The sequence below is a fragment of the Saimiri boliviensis genome, chromosome 4 (assembly GCF_048565385.1).
Source record: "Saimiri boliviensis isolate mSaiBol1 chromosome 4, mSaiBol1.pri, whole genome shotgun sequence".
Classification (NCBI taxonomy): Eukaryota; Metazoa; Chordata; class Mammalia; order Primates; family Cebidae; genus Saimiri; species Saimiri boliviensis.
Genome location: NC_133452.1, coordinates 42,271,397 through 42,291,391, shown reverse-complemented (window position 1 = coordinate 42,291,391; position 19,995 = coordinate 42,271,397). Strand labels below are relative to the sequence as shown.

General features: G+C 36.2%; 1 protein-coding gene across 2 annotated transcripts; it reads right to left on the bottom strand.

Moving 5' to 3' along the window:
• Nucleotides 1-2,393: 2,393 nt before the first annotated feature.
• KIAA0408 (KIAA0408 ortholog) lies at nt 2,394-19,043 on the bottom strand. 2 transcript variants are annotated; one of them, XM_039467629.2, is made up of 5 exons: nt 18,907-19,043; nt 14,892-15,254; nt 14,724-14,803; nt 10,679-12,011; nt 2,394-7,945 (listed from the first exon to the last, which is right to left on the bottom strand). In XM_039467629.2, exons 1-5 carry the CDS (start codon nt 19,039-19,041, stop codon nt 7,772-7,774), a joined length of 2,085 nt encoding a protein of 694 aa, XP_039323563.1. In that variant the 5' UTR covers nt 19,042-19,043; the 3' UTR covers nt 2,394-7,771. The 2 variants fall into 2 exon arrangements, with proteins under 2 accessions (XP_039323563.1, XP_074253604.1); XM_074397503.1 differs by lacking the exon at nt 18,907-19,043 and adding an exon at nt 16,181-18,900.
• Between the last annotated feature and the right edge of the window lie 952 nt (nt 19,044-19,995).

The following is a 19,995-nucleotide window of genomic DNA, read 5'->3' as shown; positions in this document are numbered from 1 at the left end:
GTTCAAGTGGTTCTCATGCCTCAACCTTCCAAGTAGCTGGGATTACAGGAATGCACCACCACACATGGCTAATTTCTGTACTTTTATTAGAGACGGGGTTTCTCCATGTTGGCCAGGCTGGTCTCTAACTCTTGACCTCAAGTGATCTGCCTGCCTCTGCCTCCCAAAGCACTGGGATTACAGGCTTGAGCCACCATGGCGGTTGAAATCTTAATTCATTCAACGTTGTCTCTGCTGGCATTTTTCTTTTCTTTCTTTCTTTTTTTTTTTTTTTTTTGAGACGGAGTTTCGCTCTCGTTACCCAGGCTGGAGTGCAATGGTATGATCTTGGCTCACCGCAACCTCTGCCTCCTGGGTTCAAGCAATTCTCCTGCCTCAGCCTCCCGAGTAGCTGGGACTACAGACATGAGCCATCATCCCCAGCTAATTTTTGTATTTTTAGTAGAGACGGGGTTTCACCATGTTGACCAGGATGGTCTCTATCTCCTGACCTCGTGATCTACCCGCCCCGGCCTCCCAAAGTGCTGAAATTATAGGCATGAGCCACCTCTGCTGGCATTTTTCTAAGTGCTTGGCATAATTAGTGAATGAAGCAGATAGAATCCTGGTTTGTTTATAGACTACACATTTTCAAGTTAAAACCCTTCAAAGTTAAAGAATTTTATCTTAACCATGGGCTGCTTTAGACACTATTAGAGACCTTGCGAAGACTGTTTCTTTTCTCTCCTATTAGAGAAGACTTTCTGGAAACAGTCAAGAAACATCGATTTAGATGTTCTGTAATTACTCTAAGAACCTAGGTAGCTAATCCAGAATCAGAAGGGTTTTAGGAGGAGAGTGAAAGAAGTCAGTTGATAGAACTGGGTGACCTTCAGGGATATCTGTGGGACAGATCCATCTGGGGGCACTTCCTGTTCCCACGACAGAAGGATGTACTCCTGTGACAGAAAGTTTCTGTTCTCAGAGCCTGGCCTTTCTCACTGGACAGTGGTGGATCCACACGGGATATTCTTGCTCTTGAGGTCCCTGTTCAGTGCTCCATGCAGCCCGTCACCCCACCATGTAGAAGAGCTCAGAACAGGTTGATTCAGTTTCACTCTCTTTACTTATACTCACATTGCATTTCTTTCTCCATGAGACTGTATCTATTCTTACCAGTGCAGTACAAGTGTTCCCTAGGCTCGTCAATGTCATATTTATATACACAATTTTGAGTAATTTTATAAGTTCTAAAAATGTTCCTACTCTGTGTGTGCCTATTTTTTATTTCAACTGGAGAAAAATATATCTTTTAATTTTTGTTCTTATTGTCAATTATATGAAAGTATAGATGGTTTGTTTTATTTATTATGTTTTCAGGTAACGTTTTAGGTCCTGGGGATAAAGTTACAAAAAAATGACAATAAATGGAAAGTAGAGAGAAAAGAGAGGACCCATCCCCACAGCATCAATTTTGTTTCTTTTTCAGTCTCTCACAGAAAAAAAGCCTCCTGGTGGTTTCCTATGAATTTTTTTCTGAAAATATCCTGGATGAGGGCTCAAGCTGCCTAGAGCCTCCATTTATTTCAGCTTAGTGGTGGTTACTCTCCTAATTGCCTACAAATGGGTCCTCAGTTGCCACTGTAGTCTTTTTAGGTCCCAACTTTAGTAAAGAGGAATTTCTCTTTACTGCTGAGGAATTCCTCTCAATTCCTCTTTCCAATAGACCTGCGTCCTACTTCAGGCTGTATCTCTTAACTTTCCTACATGCTGGTCCCTAGGACCAGGATCTTGATTGCATTTGCCAGTCCCCCCTCACCCCCCTACCCCCGGATACTTTATTTCTACCCTGGCCCAAGGTCAGGTCTCTGCTGTTTTAGGAAGAGATCTTCTTGAGGATGGACTGCTTGTCTGACCTCTAGCACTGTCCACCCTGGAGTCCTTGAGGTAGTGCTTTTCCCAGCCCCCGGATCTGTCTGGGAAGTCTAGTGCTTGCTTTTGTTAAGTAGGATACCTCATAAATTCATTTAGTTCTGGCTTTGTGGGCTACATGGCCACCATCTTTAACTAGGTGGCATGGTAGGTCTCAATTTCTCTCTCTTTACCTCAGCTTTCCTAGGAAGAATCTTTATTCCCAATCATTTACCTCCTGATTTTTCATAGATGGGGACTTTGGCCCCCTAATACTCCTATATGTAACTGCCTCTAAAGAATATTGTGGGTGCTTCCCTGGCGTTCATTGCAAATGAGATATTTTACTACAGATATCATTAACTCAAAAACCCCTTTATTGGGTTAATTTTAAACAAAAACTTTTAAGAAAATTGAAATAAACAAATATGTAATTCAGGTTAGACAATTTGGTTTTGAGAGTAATCAGCATTATGTAAGAAAAAATCTGCAGATCCCAAGTAGCTGGATTAAACTTGTTTAATGATTCTTATAAAATTGCCATGAGTAAGTAATTGAAAAATAAAACTTCAAAAAGAAACTGGCAGCAGAGCACAATTACAGTCACATTGCTTAACAACAGGGACATGTTCTGAGAAACGTGCCCTCAGGTGATTTCATCATTGAGCAAACATCACAGAGTGTACTTACATAAACCTAGATGGTATAGCCCACTACACACCTAGGATTGATGGTATAGTCTGTTGCTCCTAGGCTGCAGACCTGTACAGCATGTTACTGTACTGAATACTGAAGGCAACTGTCACACAATGGTAAGTATCTGTGTATGTAAACATAGAAAAGGCATAGCAAAAATATTGTATTATAATCTTATCATCACATATGTGCATTGAACTGGTTTTGTGCAGCATGTGACTATAATTTCGAGTGAGATTTATATTGGAAATTTCTGTATGCTTGCTATGATTTGAATATATCCCTCCAAAATTCATGCTGAAAGTTAACCTCCAATATTAAGAGGTAGGGCCTTTAGGAGGTGATTAGATTATAAAAGCTCCTCCCTCATGAATGGGATTTAAGGTCCTTATAAAAGAAGCTTCACACAGCATTCAGCTGCTTCTTGCTATTCTGCTGTTTCTCCATGTGAGAATAGTGTTGGCCCCTTCTGCCATGTGAAGACACAGCAATGAGGTACCACCTTGAAACTACACAGCATCCCTCACCAGACACCGAATCTGCTTGCAGATATATCTTGGACTTCCCAGCCTCCAGAACTGTAGAGAAATAAATTTCTATTCTTTATAAATTACCCAGTCTTGGTGTTTTGTTATAGCAGCACAAATGAACCAATATTTCAAGCAAACTGCTCTTATTGATTCTGGAGTATATATAACTTACAAAGTATGAAACTATTTTCCCATTTTTTGAAGACTGAGGTCAGGATTCAGTTGATGTCATAGATGAAGACTGCTTGGCTATTTGTTGGGTTTACTTCAACCTCATGTCCTACATAAAAAATTTATATAAAATCAGGGTAAAGGCATTAAAAGTGGAAATATTTTGTTAAAGTCTTGTTCACAACTTCTTGAATTTGATAACACCATTTAAGTCAGGGTGATGACTTTTCATGATCACTGAAAGAATGAATAGAAGCTCTCAATGAGAGAAAGATAAATAATTTCAGTGTCATGTATAAAATGCAACAAGACAAAAATGAAAAAGAGCCGTTCAATCTTTTTCTTTCTCTTCTCTTCCTTGGGAAAAGAAGGCTAGGAAAAGAGCCTGAGCTAGGAGTCAGAAGAGCCAACTCTCATCTTGGAAAACATTTATTCAAATTATTATCTTAACTACTTAACTTTTCCTTTCTACTTAGAAATCACTATGCTTGCCTTGAAATTTACTGTAAGAAGCAGATAAGTCAGGAATATGAATGTGCTTTGCGAACAATAAAGTCACAGATGCACACAGGACATTTATACAGGGGAGCAGAACATGAGCGAGTCCAGGCTTAGATTTTGTCCCTGTAACCTTGGCAGCCATGCAGACCTCTTTGAATCTCTGGTTTCCCACCCCTAAATGAACTTGTTCTGAGTTGTTAAGTCTTTCAAAATCTAGACCCTTCCCTAATTTCTAGATTTCTCCATAGCTTCATATAACAGAATTTTTCCTAGGAATTTTTAATTTAATCTATTCGATTAATAAGATCATTGAAATGTGTACAGATTTTAAGTATCATGATTTTATTCCCACTAAAACAAAAAATTATTTTCTATGATGAATATGCATACAGTAAACATGATGAGAAATCATCTTTGGTACTTGTCTGTAGAACCCCTCATCCCCAATTTTTGTTTTTAATTTGTAAAGCACATTTTTTTTGTAGGAACATATTTTCAGGGTAAGATGAAGAATTCATAGTTGTAAGTTCTGATAATATGTACTTGCTACTTAAGAAAAACATGCAGAATTTAAAGCAAATAGTACTATAATAAAAAATCTGATTTTCCTGAAAATGATTTAATTTTATGATGTAAATGCAAATCTTAAAAGTGAAAACTTTTTTCAAAGAAGACTTTTATCAGACTCAATTAGCAGTTAAATGGGTACAAAGAGGATGTCACTGTATGAGAAGCCATATAGAGTTTAGTGTGGCCAGGAGCAGGAAGTCAGGAAGGTTTGGCTTCAATTCTACTATTTAGAGATATTTTGGAAGAGGCCAGAGTGAACTGTGTACATATTTGAATTTAGATTTCGTAAGATACTCAGCTTTACTGAAATTCACTGAAGAAAAGGAGGGAAAGAAAAATGTTTTCATTGTATACAAATGCCACACACAGTTGTTTTTATGCCTACTTTATATGATAGCTGCTAACAGCTGAAGGAGATTTCAGTATCAAGTAGTTGTTTATCACAAATGTGCCTAAAAAGAATTTTAAAGATCTTTGTAGGGAAGCAGAAACTCTTTGAAGTCCAGATGTTTTCTCAGGATAACTAAACCTGGTAAAATCACCTATGTAGTAGTAAATAATATTTTATGGCCACATCTGCAAAATGAAATATGATCTTCATTGTCTATATAAAAACAAATGAAAGTTATGGGTAATTTTTGATAAAGTGAATTATACAAAGCATCATTTATATTTTATATTTGGCTTTGGGACATAAGGCAATATGTAGAACTTATATGACACACACACACACACACACAGACACACACATATACACACACACACACGCACACATAAACTCAAGTATTCTTCTCTGCCTCATTCTTATTCCTTTTTGAGATCAACCCTCTGTATCAGTAATCCTCTGCTGAACTAAAATAATATTTTTGCTCCAAAAGTCTGCTAGGGAAAACATCTATTAATATATGTTTTTAAATCAAATATTTCCAGAAATGCTTACAAGTCCCTTTAAACCTAGCAATGATAGAATAAAGGGTATATTGTTGGGAAGAAAATGCCCACCTAAAGTAGAAATTTACCAGTAAAAAATCACAAAACATCAAAAAATACTTTCAAGGATTATTTCTATTTACCTAACAGGCTTTTCAATTTAAGAATTATAAAATATTTAAAAAGAGAAAAACAGAACATTCAAATAATCTTAGATTTTCAATTTTACAATTAAGGGTTTGGACTAGATGCTAATTTATTTTTCTCAACTCTAATTTGTCAACATAAAAAGGTGTTAAAATGTGTCCCATTGGTTCATTCAACTGTTAATAGAAAAAAGTGGCTTAAAATTGTGAAGCCTGAAAGTATAGCCGTTCTAATTTACAGATAACAAAGGCAAGTCCTAGGAAGAAAAAAGTGACCACTCAAGGGTATCCATCCATTCAGAGATCAATCAGTGTCACTCTTTTCCAATCTATCTGATCATCAATATTTTGCTTCTTTGTTTTATTAAAGGCTCCAGAGTCCCAGTCCCTATCCCTAGAAATTTTGCTTTAGTAATTACAGGGTGAGATCAGAAATTTCATTTCTTTAAGGAGATCCTCAATATTTGAAGGAAGCACAGATCATGCCATCCTACTTGGGGTACCGTGATGGAGGAACAGATTTCTTGCACAGTCCTTGGGCAGGCTCTTCATTGTCACACAACAGCATTTTCCTAACAGGTCCATCATTTTATGACCCAGGGTTCCACTTTTCTGGTGTTTTCTCCCCTCTAGCTGGAAAGCATATTATGAAAGTGATATTACTTGGTGACTAGTTTACTTTTCTTTGATAGCTTCCTATGGAAAAAGATCTTCCTGAAGGAAATAAGAATCAAAAGAGTAGATTTATAGACCTTAGTTAAGATCTGATCCAAATCATTCTATAAGTTTAATTCCACTTAATTCCTGAAACTGTAAAGTATGAATCTAAACATCATCATGCTACCATCTTAAGCCTTTCAAGGACATCTACAATTTGAAAATTATTTTCTTTACCTCAGGTCATGGTGTACAATGAAGTAAATTTCTTTAAATGGTTCCAATATAAAGGAGATGGCTCTTGGAATACGTTTGGCATAAGAATTTTCTTAGTAGAAGAAAAGCTTAAGTAGAATTAATAACTAATAAAATAACATAATTGGTTTTATATAGAGATAGTAGAGAGCAAATTTCCTTCTAAAATCTTCCATTTAGAATTCCAAGCCCCTTAACATTCATATTTCTGTCAGTTTTCAATATAGATTGTATGTGTTCATTGTATGCAAACTATAGCCAAAATATGCATTTCTATTCCTGGTGCTACTGTGGGTGTCAAGGTTTAGTTTAAACCTTTTGTTTTTGTAGCACACTATAAGAAGTATAATTCAGCTCTCAATGAAATATTATTCCTGATCTTCCTTGTTAGTAAAATAGTAAATTAGTTTGTTATCTATTAATTTTAAGAAAAAGGTTAGAAAAGGAAAAATAATAATACATGACTTACCTCTAAGTATGTATGACTCCATGTAAAGCAGCTAAACTAAAAGCTTACCACAATTTTAAGAAAAACTAAAATTCAACATCATTTAATTTCTTTTTGCATTCCATTTAGGAAATGTTTGTTACTGAGGCTGATAAAATAAATTCATTATTTAGTCATGTCATTTATAATGTGGTCTCATGATACTGGCTCTGAGGATTAAATATGCAGTTAAAGACATACTAGACTACCAAATAATATATAAAACATTTATGAACATTTTATGCTTGCTTTAGACAACTGATCTATTAAACGTGTGACATTTTTATTTAAAAAGAATAAACAAGGAAATCAATGGTATTATTTTATCCTTAAATGGGTTAAGAAATTATTTATGATTTATCTTTAGAAATCTACCAATAAATGTGTTCTTGTTTTTCAGTGTAGCTGGGGGCCAAGGAAGTGGTTAATTAATATCTGTACTGCAAATGCCTTAAGTGGATACCTATTAAAAGGTATACAAAATATAAACAGCATTGTATATTTTCAAAACTTTTAAATAAACACAAAGAATATATAGGTATACATGTTATAATTTCAAAGTCAACAGTAGCACATAAGTTTTTCATATCTAAATACATACTAGGATACTTCCTATTTCAACACATGCACCTACAAACACGGGGCCATGCAAATAACCTTGCTTTCTGCCACTTGCAAGAAAGAATATACAATATTATACATTGTTTCAACTTATATCATATTGGAAAATTAATGAGAATGGCATAAAAAAATTCTGATCTAAGAAATCAAAATACAGGAAGATAATTATTCCTTAGATTAAAAACACTGAAGACTGATGGAAAGTTAGGGTTTAAATTGCTTGTCAGAAGAGAACAGGACTGCCTATAAACACTCAGAATGCTCTGTTTGACAAGTGGGACTAGAACCTCTGTAACACAGCAATCCAGGCCAAAGACTTAAACCATCGGTGCTTCGGATCGCAGAGAAATGGTATAGTTGTGGGTAGTTCTCCGCAAGGCAGGGGGTGCAGATGGAGATCTGGATGCCCATCTGGAGGGGAGACGGCGATTTGCTGGTCTAGCAGGTCGGGAAAATCCTTTTCCATGTGAGGCGTTCACTGACATGGATTCCTAGGACACAAGTAAAGACATTCCTCTCACTCTCTGGGCACCAACAACGGGCTTAATATATGAAGGGTCTCAACTATAAGATGAATCTGTTAGTAAATTTACAAGAAAGAAAAAGCATTGAAAACTAAATAAGATACTTGCCTAATATTTCTGGTTTTGAATGTTTTAAGGCAATTTAATTTTAATATAGAATATGGCACTTGATAGTTTTGTACCTTTCCTCACACTGACAAATTTTGATTCAGTTAATCTCTTTGTAGAACTAATGATAAGCTCAGAATTTAAAAGTTCAAGTTAAATAAATTGAATATCATGGAAATACAGATGTTTCTTAGTGGCCTATTAGGATGTTATAGTGTTATTTAAAAATAAAAAGATAAATTATAGAAGAAACTGTTCATTTATGTCAAGTTATTGACACTTTTAGAGGTAATAAGCTAAAGGCACACAAACCAAATGATCAGTGCTTTTTTTTTTTTCACCATCACTGGCACTATCTAACCTTAAAATGATCATTAAAATACTTTTAAATACATCTTCATTCTAATACTAATACAGAACTGCTGTATCTTGGACATGTTCTGATGACAGAAAACCGTTTCCTTCACTTTTTTTCTCTTTTTAAAATTTCCTTTTATTTTAATGGAAGAAAAGCATTCCTTGGTTCTTAAAATTAAAACAAGTACAAAGCTTCCATAACACACTTTATACACTGTGTTCTTACTGACCCTTCTTAGACCCAAAGAAGCCTGTGCTCTTTCATCTGAGCTAGGCAGTGAGGATGGCCTCCTATTTATATTTTAGCCATGGCCTGACAGTAACCTGCAGTTTTTTTCTTTTTGGAGACCTATTGTTTAGATTTGTTCACAAGGGGAAAAAACAAAAAACAGAAACTACTCTTAAAGAGCTATGGCAGAGGACCTCCTCACCAAACTCCCAGTGAATGCAAAAAGGGAAATCACTTAGTATTATCTCTTGCTAGTTAATGATAATTTTGGTAGCTTATTGCACAGATATTTCTGTTTCCTATCTTTAGCTACAGGATGTTGCAGACATTGATGGGCTCAACTAAAAAGCAGAGAAATACAAAAGCAGGATACGTTTTGCACCTTATGGAAACAGGCAAGATTTCTCCTAAGATGGATGAAAGCTGATATTTTTGCAGACTTTCAAATCCACATAACTGTTTACACCAGAAGGAAACAACTTGCATAATAGTTTAAAATTCATGCTGCATACCCACTGCATTCTATGAAACTAGGAGTTTTGAAGCATTGATTAATAATAACAATATGTTGCCTTGTAACTTTTTGTTATGTTCCTAAAAATTATATGAATAAAAGAGAACTGTTGTATAACTCTTCTTTGTAACTACCAATTTCTTTGACCTCTTTTTCTCCTATAATAACTAAGGAATGGGCTGGGCGGGGTGGCTCATGCCTGTAATCCCAGCACTTTGGGAGGCCGAGGCGGGTGGATCACGAGGTCAAGAGATTGAGACCATCCTGGTCAACATGGGGAAACCCCGTCTCTACTAAAAATACAAAAAATTAGCTGGGCATGGTGGCGCGTGCCTGTAATCCGAGCTACTCAGAAGGCTGAGGCAGGAGAATTGCCTGAACCCAGGAGGCGGAGGTTGCAGTGAGCCGAGATCGTGCCATTGCACTCCAGCCTGGGTAGGCTAACAAGAGCAAAACTCCGTCTCAAAAAAAAAAAATAATAATAAATAAGGAAGATTATGTTCTTTCATAAATCGGCAGGAACAAAAAAGATAAGAGTTTACTTAAATGCCCATTTGAATGGGTTTTTTTTTTTTTTTTTTTTTTTTTTTTGGTCCATTTCTATGCTAAGAATACATACAAATAAAAATAACCTTATTTATATATACTATCTTTTAGTTCCACAGATAAGAGGACTCTGTTAGGCACTGTTTTAAATGATGTGTATTTCCCATATTCATATTAATGTGACTAATCCTATGAGAAAGAACATAAGTCAAATGCTGAGAATGACTGAACTAATCATAGTTAATAACTGAAAAGTGAAAACGATTTTTAAAATATTTTCCATACATTTAAAAGAACTTTTAAAAAAATGAAATTCTGTAAATCAAACATCCATTCTGAATATTTTTTCAAGAAAGAAAAACATTTGATCTTCTTGAGCTTCCTAAATCCACTTATTGTATTTATGGTTTCCTACTTCAAGATTTTTAATCTTTTTTTTTTTTTTTTTTTTTTTTTTTTTTTTTAGGCTCTGTCCCAGGCTGGAGTGCAGTGGTGCGATCTCAGCTCACTGCAACCTCTGACTCCCTGGGATTCGAGTGATTCTCCTGTCTCAGCCTCCTGAGTAGCTGGGATTACAGGCATGAGCCACCATGCCCAGCTAATTTTTGTATTTTTAGTAAAGACGGGATTTCAACATGTTGGCCAGGATGATCTCCACTTCCGGACCTCGTGATCCGTCCACCTTGGCCTCCCAAAGTGCTGGGATTCCAGGCGTGAACCACTGTGCCCGTCCCAGAATCTTTAAAAAGTTATAATGTACTATTCTCAGTCTTGAAAACACCTTCAAGGTTCATGTTGAGTTATATTTATTTACAAACAGGGTCAAGAGACTAAGAAGGGTCCAAAACTTGTGCCCTCATTCTGTTTATATGAATGGGACATATAAACTGCATTCAGAGCCATTTCTAATATGGATGCTACCAAAATGCCTTATTTGCTTTCTCACCTCTGTTATCTTTTTCCGATCTATTCCTTGCTTCACTTCCTGTCCCCCCCACACAGCTGTCTTTTGCTGAAACTTGTGTTCCATTTGGAGCATTTCTAAATGCTGACTTAATGTGGCACCACCACTGACATCAGAATTACATTTGGTCCCATTATCCCGGAAGCACTTAGAATTTTCCAATGCAGACTCTGTTGCTGTTTCATAAGTTTTCAGCAGCTTTTCCACAACACCATAATTTGACCTGGGATCAGCTGACCTCGGGCGGCCAGACAAATTACTTGGTCTCCAGTCATGCTCGTGGAGCATATTCCGATAACTGCGAGGACTTACGTGTCCCTGCGTTTGTCTGACTAGGTCTGTTGTGTATTTCTTGGTGGGATTATCAGGCACATTTTCCATGGGCACAGGCATGTGGGCACTGGTTTTCCAAATACCAGACACCTTGTTACTTTCTGATATGCTACCTGTGTGAGTAGATGAGGTATCACAGGGCTTGGGATCCTCCGATGATTTGGAGCAGCTTTGATTTTGCTGTATTGCCTGACAATTTCTATCCGTTCTAAATACAGTCCTGTTAAATTCATCAGTCTTTGCTGCCAGCTTTTCATTCCTTATAGTCCTTTCAAAGCCACAACTGAAATTTCTAAGTGGGTTACTGCTCTCTGCCACTGAAGAGCTACAGTCATTACTTACATGAAGATCGGGATGAGATTTAGCAGGGTGATCTGGGATCACCATTTCATATTTTGGATTATTGGGGGTAGAGCAGGTTTTCTGAAACCACAAAGTAGAGGGGCTCCTTTTTGCACCTATCCCAATGTCACATGACCACATGCTAAGCCCAACATCTTCATTACTTGGAGGCTTGCTATCTATTTTGACTTCTGGTACCAAAGAGGAAAAGATGATACCATCTTTCAAAGTTTTCCCTTCATTTGGATACAACATAGACATCTCATGCTGTCTCAAAGGGAAGTGAGGGTTGTAATTCCTTTCACTTTGACCCTCATGGGGCACCCAGCTGTTGTGGTCTAACCTTTCCTTCCATCTTTCATAGGCTTGTTGAGAATCCGAGCTGGGAAAATTTCGAGAGGTACTTCTTGGAGGAGGAACTGGTGGAGTTTCATTTCTTTTCAAATCGATTGTATCAGTTTCACATTTTTTCATAGAATTGCTCTGGAGCACATTGGTACAGCTCAGATTCTTTCTATTTTTCTGTTTTTCTTTCTCTAAACTGACTGGAAGAATGCACTGGTCATTGTTGATCATGGGGTCCCCATGACGTATATTAGTTACATTTGGCATTTCCTGGAGAAAAGAATCTGACTTCATCCTAAACAATGATAAAACATGGTGTATTAGTTATTTCTTTATTTTGAATAAGCTCTCAAAAGAAACCATAGCTCAAGCAATGAGTTTCTGCTATAGGAAAAGGAGTCATAACTCTCTCATGCATCATTTTTATATAAACCTTGCAGCCAAAAACTTCAAGTCCTTTTATGGTAGAATGAAGTCAACCTCTCAGTATTATATTCAATGTTCTACATACTCTGACTCAAACTCTTTCCAAACTCGTCTCCCATTTTCGCTGCTAGCTGAGACTTCACCTACCCTCAGATTAAACTATGGAGTCTCCTGGGTTTCTGTTACTGGCATTTCCCTTTTTGTAGCTTTCATCTGGCCATTCCCTTACTTCCTCTCTGCCTGCTGAATTCTTATTCATTATGTAGTGTGAGCTCAAGTTCTTCTCCTTGAATTTGAAATAACATTTTAAATAGTAAGATAGAATTCTAAATAAAAGTGCAATGAGGCATGAGTAATTCCCAATGGAAGGTGTTATTTGGCCTTGAAAAAAAAGGAAAAATTTTTTGGATGATTTAAGTAAAAGGTATACAGGCAAAGTGAGCTGTGGTTAAAAACTATGGTTATTCAAAGCAAAATGAGTACTTTGATATGGATGAATTATAAAGCAGAGTGGGGAGGATAATGAAAAATAAGAGAGAAACATTAGGTCATGTCAAATTGTAATGTCTTTGAATTACAAATTAAATGTCTTAAACCTTGTTCTAAAGGCCATGCGGTGACAATAAGAACTTTTGATTATGTGTGATTTGTAGAAGAAAATTGGCAAGTAAATTTTCTGGGTTACAGTAAATAAAAATCTAAATATCACAATTCAATCTTAATCACATGGATACAAGTAAATCATATTTATACCTCTTCAAATTATTTTAAAAAATGAGATAACTTACAAGAAAATGTGGGTAAATACCTATTAACAGAGAATAGAAGCAAAACTCAATGGGCAAATAGAGGACAAAGTTATGTTTAAAACATGTTTGGCTAAGAAAATATATTGCAAGTCAGCACAAAAATTCTGAGCTTCCTAACAACTAATGAAAAGGGAATGCATTTGTGTAGCTTTCTAAATGAAGCATACTGCCCCATGAGGAGAGATAAATGTTGGTCTTAGAATAATCTATGTTTACTTAACTTGTAGAGTATTCGAATGTATCTGTTAATTTGGCTAAAACCTACTGTTATAAGTATATATCGGCCGGGCGCGGTGGCTCAAGCCTGTAATCCCAGCACTCTGGGAGGCCGAGGCGGGTGGATCACGAGGTCGAGAGATCAAGACCATCCTGGTCAACATGGTGAAACCCCGTCTCTACTAAAAATACAAAAAACAAGCTGGGCATGGTGGTACGTGCCTGTAATCCCAGCTACTCAGGAGGCTGAGGCAGGAGAATTGCCTGAACCCAGGAGGCGGAGGTTGCGGTGAGCCGAGATCGCGCCATTGCACTCCAGCCTGGGTAACAAGAGCGAAACTCCGTCTCAAAAAAAAAAAAAAAAAAAAAAGTATATATCATTTCCAAATGGAAAGAGCATTTTTTTGTGTGTGGCATGTGTACATATTTACAATATGCTGTTCTGAAAATTATGTAGGCCTCCAATATAGAAATATTAATTGAAGTGAAATAAAGTAATCTTAAGCCTTAAACATTTCAAAACATGATTATATAATCAAAATGCCACACTGTTAAATCTGACATCATTTAATGATACATTTAACTGAATTAGCTCAAATGCACACTCTCATTGCCCAAATGCTCAGAATGCTAAAGAACTACCTTAGAGGTTACTTACTAATATTTTTTTTGAGACCGAGTTTTGCTCGTATTGCCTAAGCTGGAGTGCAATGGTGTGATCTTGGCTCACTGCAACCTCTGCCTCTCAGGTTCAAGCAATTCTCCTGCTCAGCCTCCTGAGTAGCTGGGATTACAAGCATGTGCCATCACACCAGGCTAATTTTTTGTATTTTTAGTAGAGATGGTGTTTCTCCGTGTTGGTCAGGCTGATCTCGAACTCCTGACCTCAGGTGATCTGTCCGCCTCAGCCTCCCAAAATGCTGGGATTACAGATGTGAGCCACTGCGCCTGGCCCACTTACTAATTTTTTTATGGAGGGTCTACCTTAATTAAACACCAAAAAGAGTAAAGAGTTACTAACAGTCAGATTACAAAAAGAATTGGAAGATTTGCTTTAACAATTAGTGGACAGAGAAATATATAATTATAGTTTCTGGCCTTGTGCAGTGGCTCACACCTGTAATCCCAGCACTTTGGGAGGCTGAGGCAGGGAGATTATTTGAGGTCAGGAGTTCGAGGCCAGGCTGGCCAACATGGTGAAATCCTGCCTCTATTAAAAATATAAATAAATAAATAAATAAATAAATAGCTGGGCATAGTGGCTTGTGCCTGTAGTCCCAGCTACTTGGGAGGCTAAGGCAGAAGAATTGCTTGAACTTGGGAGGCAGTGGGTTCAGCGAGCTGAGATCACACCACTGCACTCCAGCCTGGGTAACAGAGCGAGATTCTATTTCAAAAACAAACAAACAAAAAATTAAAGTTTCTATCTCGCAGCCTAGATAATGCATTTTAATAACTCACTAGTTCTTACATGTAAGGAGGAAGCAGTTTGGATTCATTAAAAACAATATTCTTTTTGATTTACCAATCTAAAATAATCAGATGTATCTGCCTACCTTCTGTGGTTAGACCGCTTTTGAATTTCCTCTTGAAAGCTGCACAGTTCTTCACTAACCTTCACAAGTTCTTCAAGAGCCTTTACACATATAAGCAACAGCACGTTAGCACTTTGAAATGTAAATATTTCTTTAGAAACAGTGCTAGGCCAATCACATCTTACTTACTGTACTGAGGGTGCCAGAACAGCTCTTGTTCTCTTCCTCAGAAGTACTCAGGTCAGGCCAGGCCTCGCATTCTTTTTGGGTGTCTGTAGCCAGAGGATCCAAAAACCCTACTTTTGATTTTTTTGTTGCTTTTTGTTCCTTACACATTTGATTTCCTCCACTGACTAAGCTCTGCTCTGTTTTATTTTCATTTCTCAGACCATCTTTGAGATTCATCCTTGTAAATTCACATTGTCCTACATCAGGGTAATTTGGGGAAGATTCTACTATTTTGTCTGGAATGGTCTTCTCATGGTAAAGATCAATGATCTTAGCACGTTCATTCATATTGATTTTCCTCCGAAGCTTTACTTCCTGGCAAAGCTGTAAGAAAACAAAATTAAAATTTCTTTTCCCCTAATTCACTTTGTTAATTTTCTTGATACTAAGCAAACTGCTTTGAGTTCTCTTTGTCTTATTCAAATATACTACCTGGGTATTAATGCTTTTGCCTCTAAATAGTGCCTCTAAAACATGGATTAGCTGGAACAAGTTTGATGAAACATAAAGGCCACTTTTAGCAGGGCAACACATGGATGCTAAGTCTTTCTGACTAGACATCAACTCATTCAAAAATAAAATAAATCTGTATCTGTATATAAATATGGAAACACTATCACAAAATTAGAATGACCTGAATCAATTATTGGCCATACTACCTAATGTTTTTGGGGTGTAGTGAGAATTTAACAGTAAAGTCATAGTTTTAAAATGTCTGGTCCTACTTGTACACTAACATTTAACTGTCTAAATAAATGCTTGACAATCTCATATAGTAAGTCAACTTATTCTGGTCCCTAAATAGTCACTTGTCCATCAAAGGATGTTTCCTTTGATTGGTCAATTACATTGATGAGGCCTAAATATTACTGAGATTTTTAAAAATTGTCAAGGTAATACACATTTTAAAAAAGTTTCTCATCTAGATTAAAACAAATATGACAATACCCTACATGATATAATAGAACTGCAAGGCTTTGATCATCTATTAGTCTGTATTAAAGTAGACCCCAAATAACTTCTTTATGAGATCTTAGTTAAACCTGAACACACTCATTCAGTTCACTTCTGAATAGAGGAAAGAAGTGGCTTTCTCTTCAGTCTTGAGTCATGTAAAAGCTTGTCAAACTTCAAGAGACTATCAGATGACTATCAAAACAAATGACTCTATATTTAACAGCCACAATCAACATCTACACCACATGTATTATTCAAGTAATATAACAGATTTATTGCTGCTTAATACATACCGATAACTCAGTTGAGAGAAGCAGTAGAAATTGATGCCTGAAAAATATATGTGCATTTATTTTTCTAATGCTTATAAATTTATTAGCATTTATTGTATGAAGTCAGGATAGCATCAAACTGAAGCATCGATTGATTGGACCCTGCCAAATTTTTGTACTGAACTTCTGTGGGCATTATGATTTGGACTGACCTTGAGGGATATTATAAGAAGCAACCCTAAAAAGTGACATGTTAAATTTAAGGATGGTGTTGGTGACACTGTCCTGTTCTTGAGAAGTCATGGGTGAAAACAAAATTGCTTTAGTTGAAAAACCAGAGGGAAAACATGCTATTCCTGGGAAATAAATTTGCCTTATCATTTGAATTTGAAGATACATGCACCTGATAATTTTTGTTAGTTACTAGAAAGACTCACTGGTACATTTCACATACAACCCTTCCTCCTGTCTTCAGCTCACCTTTCCATTTCTGTTTTTGCATATTTTATATTATACTTAATTTTATGCCATCTTAAATTTTCTTGGGGACTTAGGTGAGGTGTGAATAAACAAATAACAGTGTTATTGATGGAAAATGATTTTGTTCAAGGGAATCTAAGTTACTTGGTACTCAGCCCTTGTCAATGGTTATTTGATTATTCTATCAAAGGATACAGGCAGGAGACTACAGTGTGAAAAAATACTCCAGATGTCTATAAATTCTATCCAGAGATTCTATCTGGATTATTCCAAGTTTCAAATAATTCAAGTATGAATATCTTGGTTTTGTCACAGCCAATGCAATGATTGTGGATAGTGGCTGAACAGAGAACTATGAGCATCTGAATAGCCAAGACTATATCCTCTCATTAGATATTATCATCTAAAATCACTGAAGATATATACCTGGGAATTTACAATTCTCCAGTACATGGCTTAAAAATTTACATCTGATTTAACACAGAGAACTTCGTGATAAATGTTAAACAAAAACAGTTATGCTTATGGCATGAGGTTATTTTTCCAAGTGTTGATTTCTTAATTTTAGTTAAAAAAATTATATGGATTCTCTGTGACATGTAAAGAAATGTTTCTCTTGTTTCTTTTTACCCCTAGCTTTGAAGCCCGTAAGAAGGTATGTTTTATAAATGTTTGGCATATATATTAGTAAGGGCAGCACAGTGCTGGTATCCAAGTCTTTATTGAAAAGCATCATCTACAGGCATTAGTAGTAAGTATATTATCTAAACAAATTCCCAGCTATGGAGCTGTATAGTACAGGAAGTAAAATGTAAACAGCACTACAGCTGCTCTCCAAGATGAAAAAAATACGACAGCCCTTCTATCTCCCCGGAAAGGGATGCTATCTCTATGAGGTATAATTTGATGTCTAAAGCATATTTTGTGCCTGCTAATTGATAAGGCTAATATTTACCTTAGATGAATGCTGTAGAATTGTCAGAATAATTATTGGACGGTAATCAGTTTAATCAGACAGCAGCTTCTTTTAACTACATGGCTTTAAAAATTGGCTAGACAAATCCTGCATCCCTTAGTTATTTTGCTTGGATGCTAGAACTGTCTGAGACTGTTATGAACTGAACTTCCCAAACATGTGGGAGACAATGACTTATGACTACAGATCAGTTTCTGTTGAACTGGAGTTTTGGATTCTGATTTGACCGGGGCGTCTCTTTGTTGATACAATCTGAGTATGGGTAGAGGAGTTAAAGGAGCAAGCAGGACACATTTTCCAAACTATAGAGGGACAAGAAGTATATTCTCCTTTAATCCCTCATCATACACTACATGCCTGCCTTCTCAGCTCTATTTTAGAGGAAGGGCTTCATAGCTACTTTTCTTCAGTTTTCTTCCTACTATGCCAATTCATATTTTATTCACAGTCAATTACATGGCTGTTAATAATAAAAACGACTGCACTATGAAAACATAAAGCACTACTTTGCCTGCAAAAGAGGCCAAGAAGTCTTAAAATAACAACTTTGGTAATGCGCACAAAACCATATAAAGTCAATACTATGGATGTTACTAAAAGAAAGCAAGATAAGCATAAATTATTTCCAGTTGGTGCAAAAGCTTGAATATACATCAATGCAAATGCTTGAAGGAAATATTTCAGGGTCAACGGACTGAGGGAGGGTTAATGGGAACAAAATGACTGTGTCAGACTCATGATAAGTTATTTTTCGTAACCTCTTTTCCAATAAATGTGCCAATAAATGTGCATACCTTGATAGAATAAATCTCATGTCCACTGCCATTTTCTGTTTGATATATGATACTCCTTTTGATTATAATGAGTTATCTAAAATGTAATTTCCTTTAATAGACATTATTCATAAATCTTCTTAGGAAGTATCTATGTTCTAATCCCAATTATAATTTTGCTAATCTATGTCCCACCAGGTATATCTTTCTTGCATTTTACTCCAGGCCCTGGTATTTGAAAACTCACACAAAATATATACCTCCCTTTTGATAAAAAGGCTCTCTAGCCAGAAAATAATAAGTTGAAACATTTTGGAGTGACATTTGAAATGCTTAATTTTCATGCAATGATATAAAATAATCCTTACAATGCCACTGAGTAAGATTATGCTACTTTTGTTCTAATAAAACTGAGAAAGGTACCATTTAGGTGGAATTAGGAAAATAAAAAGTTTCCAATAAAAACAGTCATCCTGCACTTAAGCACAAGAGTACATGCACAACAAATTGACTTGTACCTCTTCTATTTTCTTCTGCATAATCTTCCATTGACTTTCCCATTCCTTTCTTTCGTTGTCAAACTGGTCCAGTAATTCCATCTTTTCCTTATGCCAGTTAGTCTCTGTGTTCTCCCACTGCTTATGTAGGTCCATGGCAACAGTGTCAGTGTCGGCGAAGAAGTGTTTCTGCTCCTCTCTGCCTCCTCTTAACCTTTTCTTGGAAGCTTGAAGTTGTTTTATTTGAAGCAGTCTCACTTGCCTTTAAAATAAAGCCTAATATAAACATAACAAGAGAGAGTTCCAAACCCATGTGCTTTCTGGAAATATATTTTATCATTTTGTCGAGCCATTGACATAAACAAACTATAGGAAAATTGAACTCAAAAGAAAAGAGATGACAAGAGTCTACTTAAGAAGAAGAAACTAACACAGTCAATAAAGTAATAAGTATTGTCCAAAGTTTTTTTTCCGTTTCTGAGACCAGACAGCAAAATTATAGTGGACAAGATAATTAAATGCACATGTGAGACAATCATTCCTTTAACCACTTATTCTAAAAATAGATTTTTTCACGAATATCTAAGAGTAGACGTATACAATTCAAATGTATGGTCACATCCACACACTGTGGCAGATTCTGCTGCAATAAAATTATTTTTTGGTTCTGATACAACCTGATTATATATTCTTATGACTTAAATTCCTGAGCCAGAGCTGGGTTGCAATCTTAATTCTGCATCCAGAGATCAAGCCTGTGCCAAATGCCATTACTGTGTTACTTATTAAGACTCCAAAGTTGGTAGTCGACTTGGGACTGATGTACCATCCAGAAACTAACCTAAACTATATTTAAAAATTCATTATGTCACTTTATAAAGGAAAATCTAGAAGCATCAAAACTATACTGTAAAATATATGTTAAAATTTATCCATGCTCTCTTTTCCTTTGAATAGACTATACACCTAACATAAACTGCTTAGGAAATTGAATACAGAGAACTGAAGAAAACAGGTAGCTCAGTTTTTAGGGACTCCTCTGTTACATTAACAACTAGTGACTAAAATAATGAAATTTCTAGCATTCAGGGTATGCATATTTAAGATTTG

What these genes read in the sequence shown, in the direction of transcription:
- KIAA0408 (XM_039467629.2), bottom strand. Translation starts at nt 19,041, where the DNA reads ATGGACCTACATAAGCAGTGGGAGAACACAGAGACTAACTGGCATAAG. An exon ending in TGCAGAAGAAAATAGAAGAG is followed by an intron (nt 15,255 to 18,906) that starts GTACAAGTCAAT and finishes GTTTTCTTACAG; the next exon opens with CTTTGCCAGGAAGTAAAGCT. An exon ending in AAGCGGTCTAACCACAGAAG is followed by an intron (nt 12,012 to 14,723) that starts GTAGGCAGATAC and finishes ATCATTGTTTAG; the next exon opens with GATGAAGTCAGATTCTTTTC.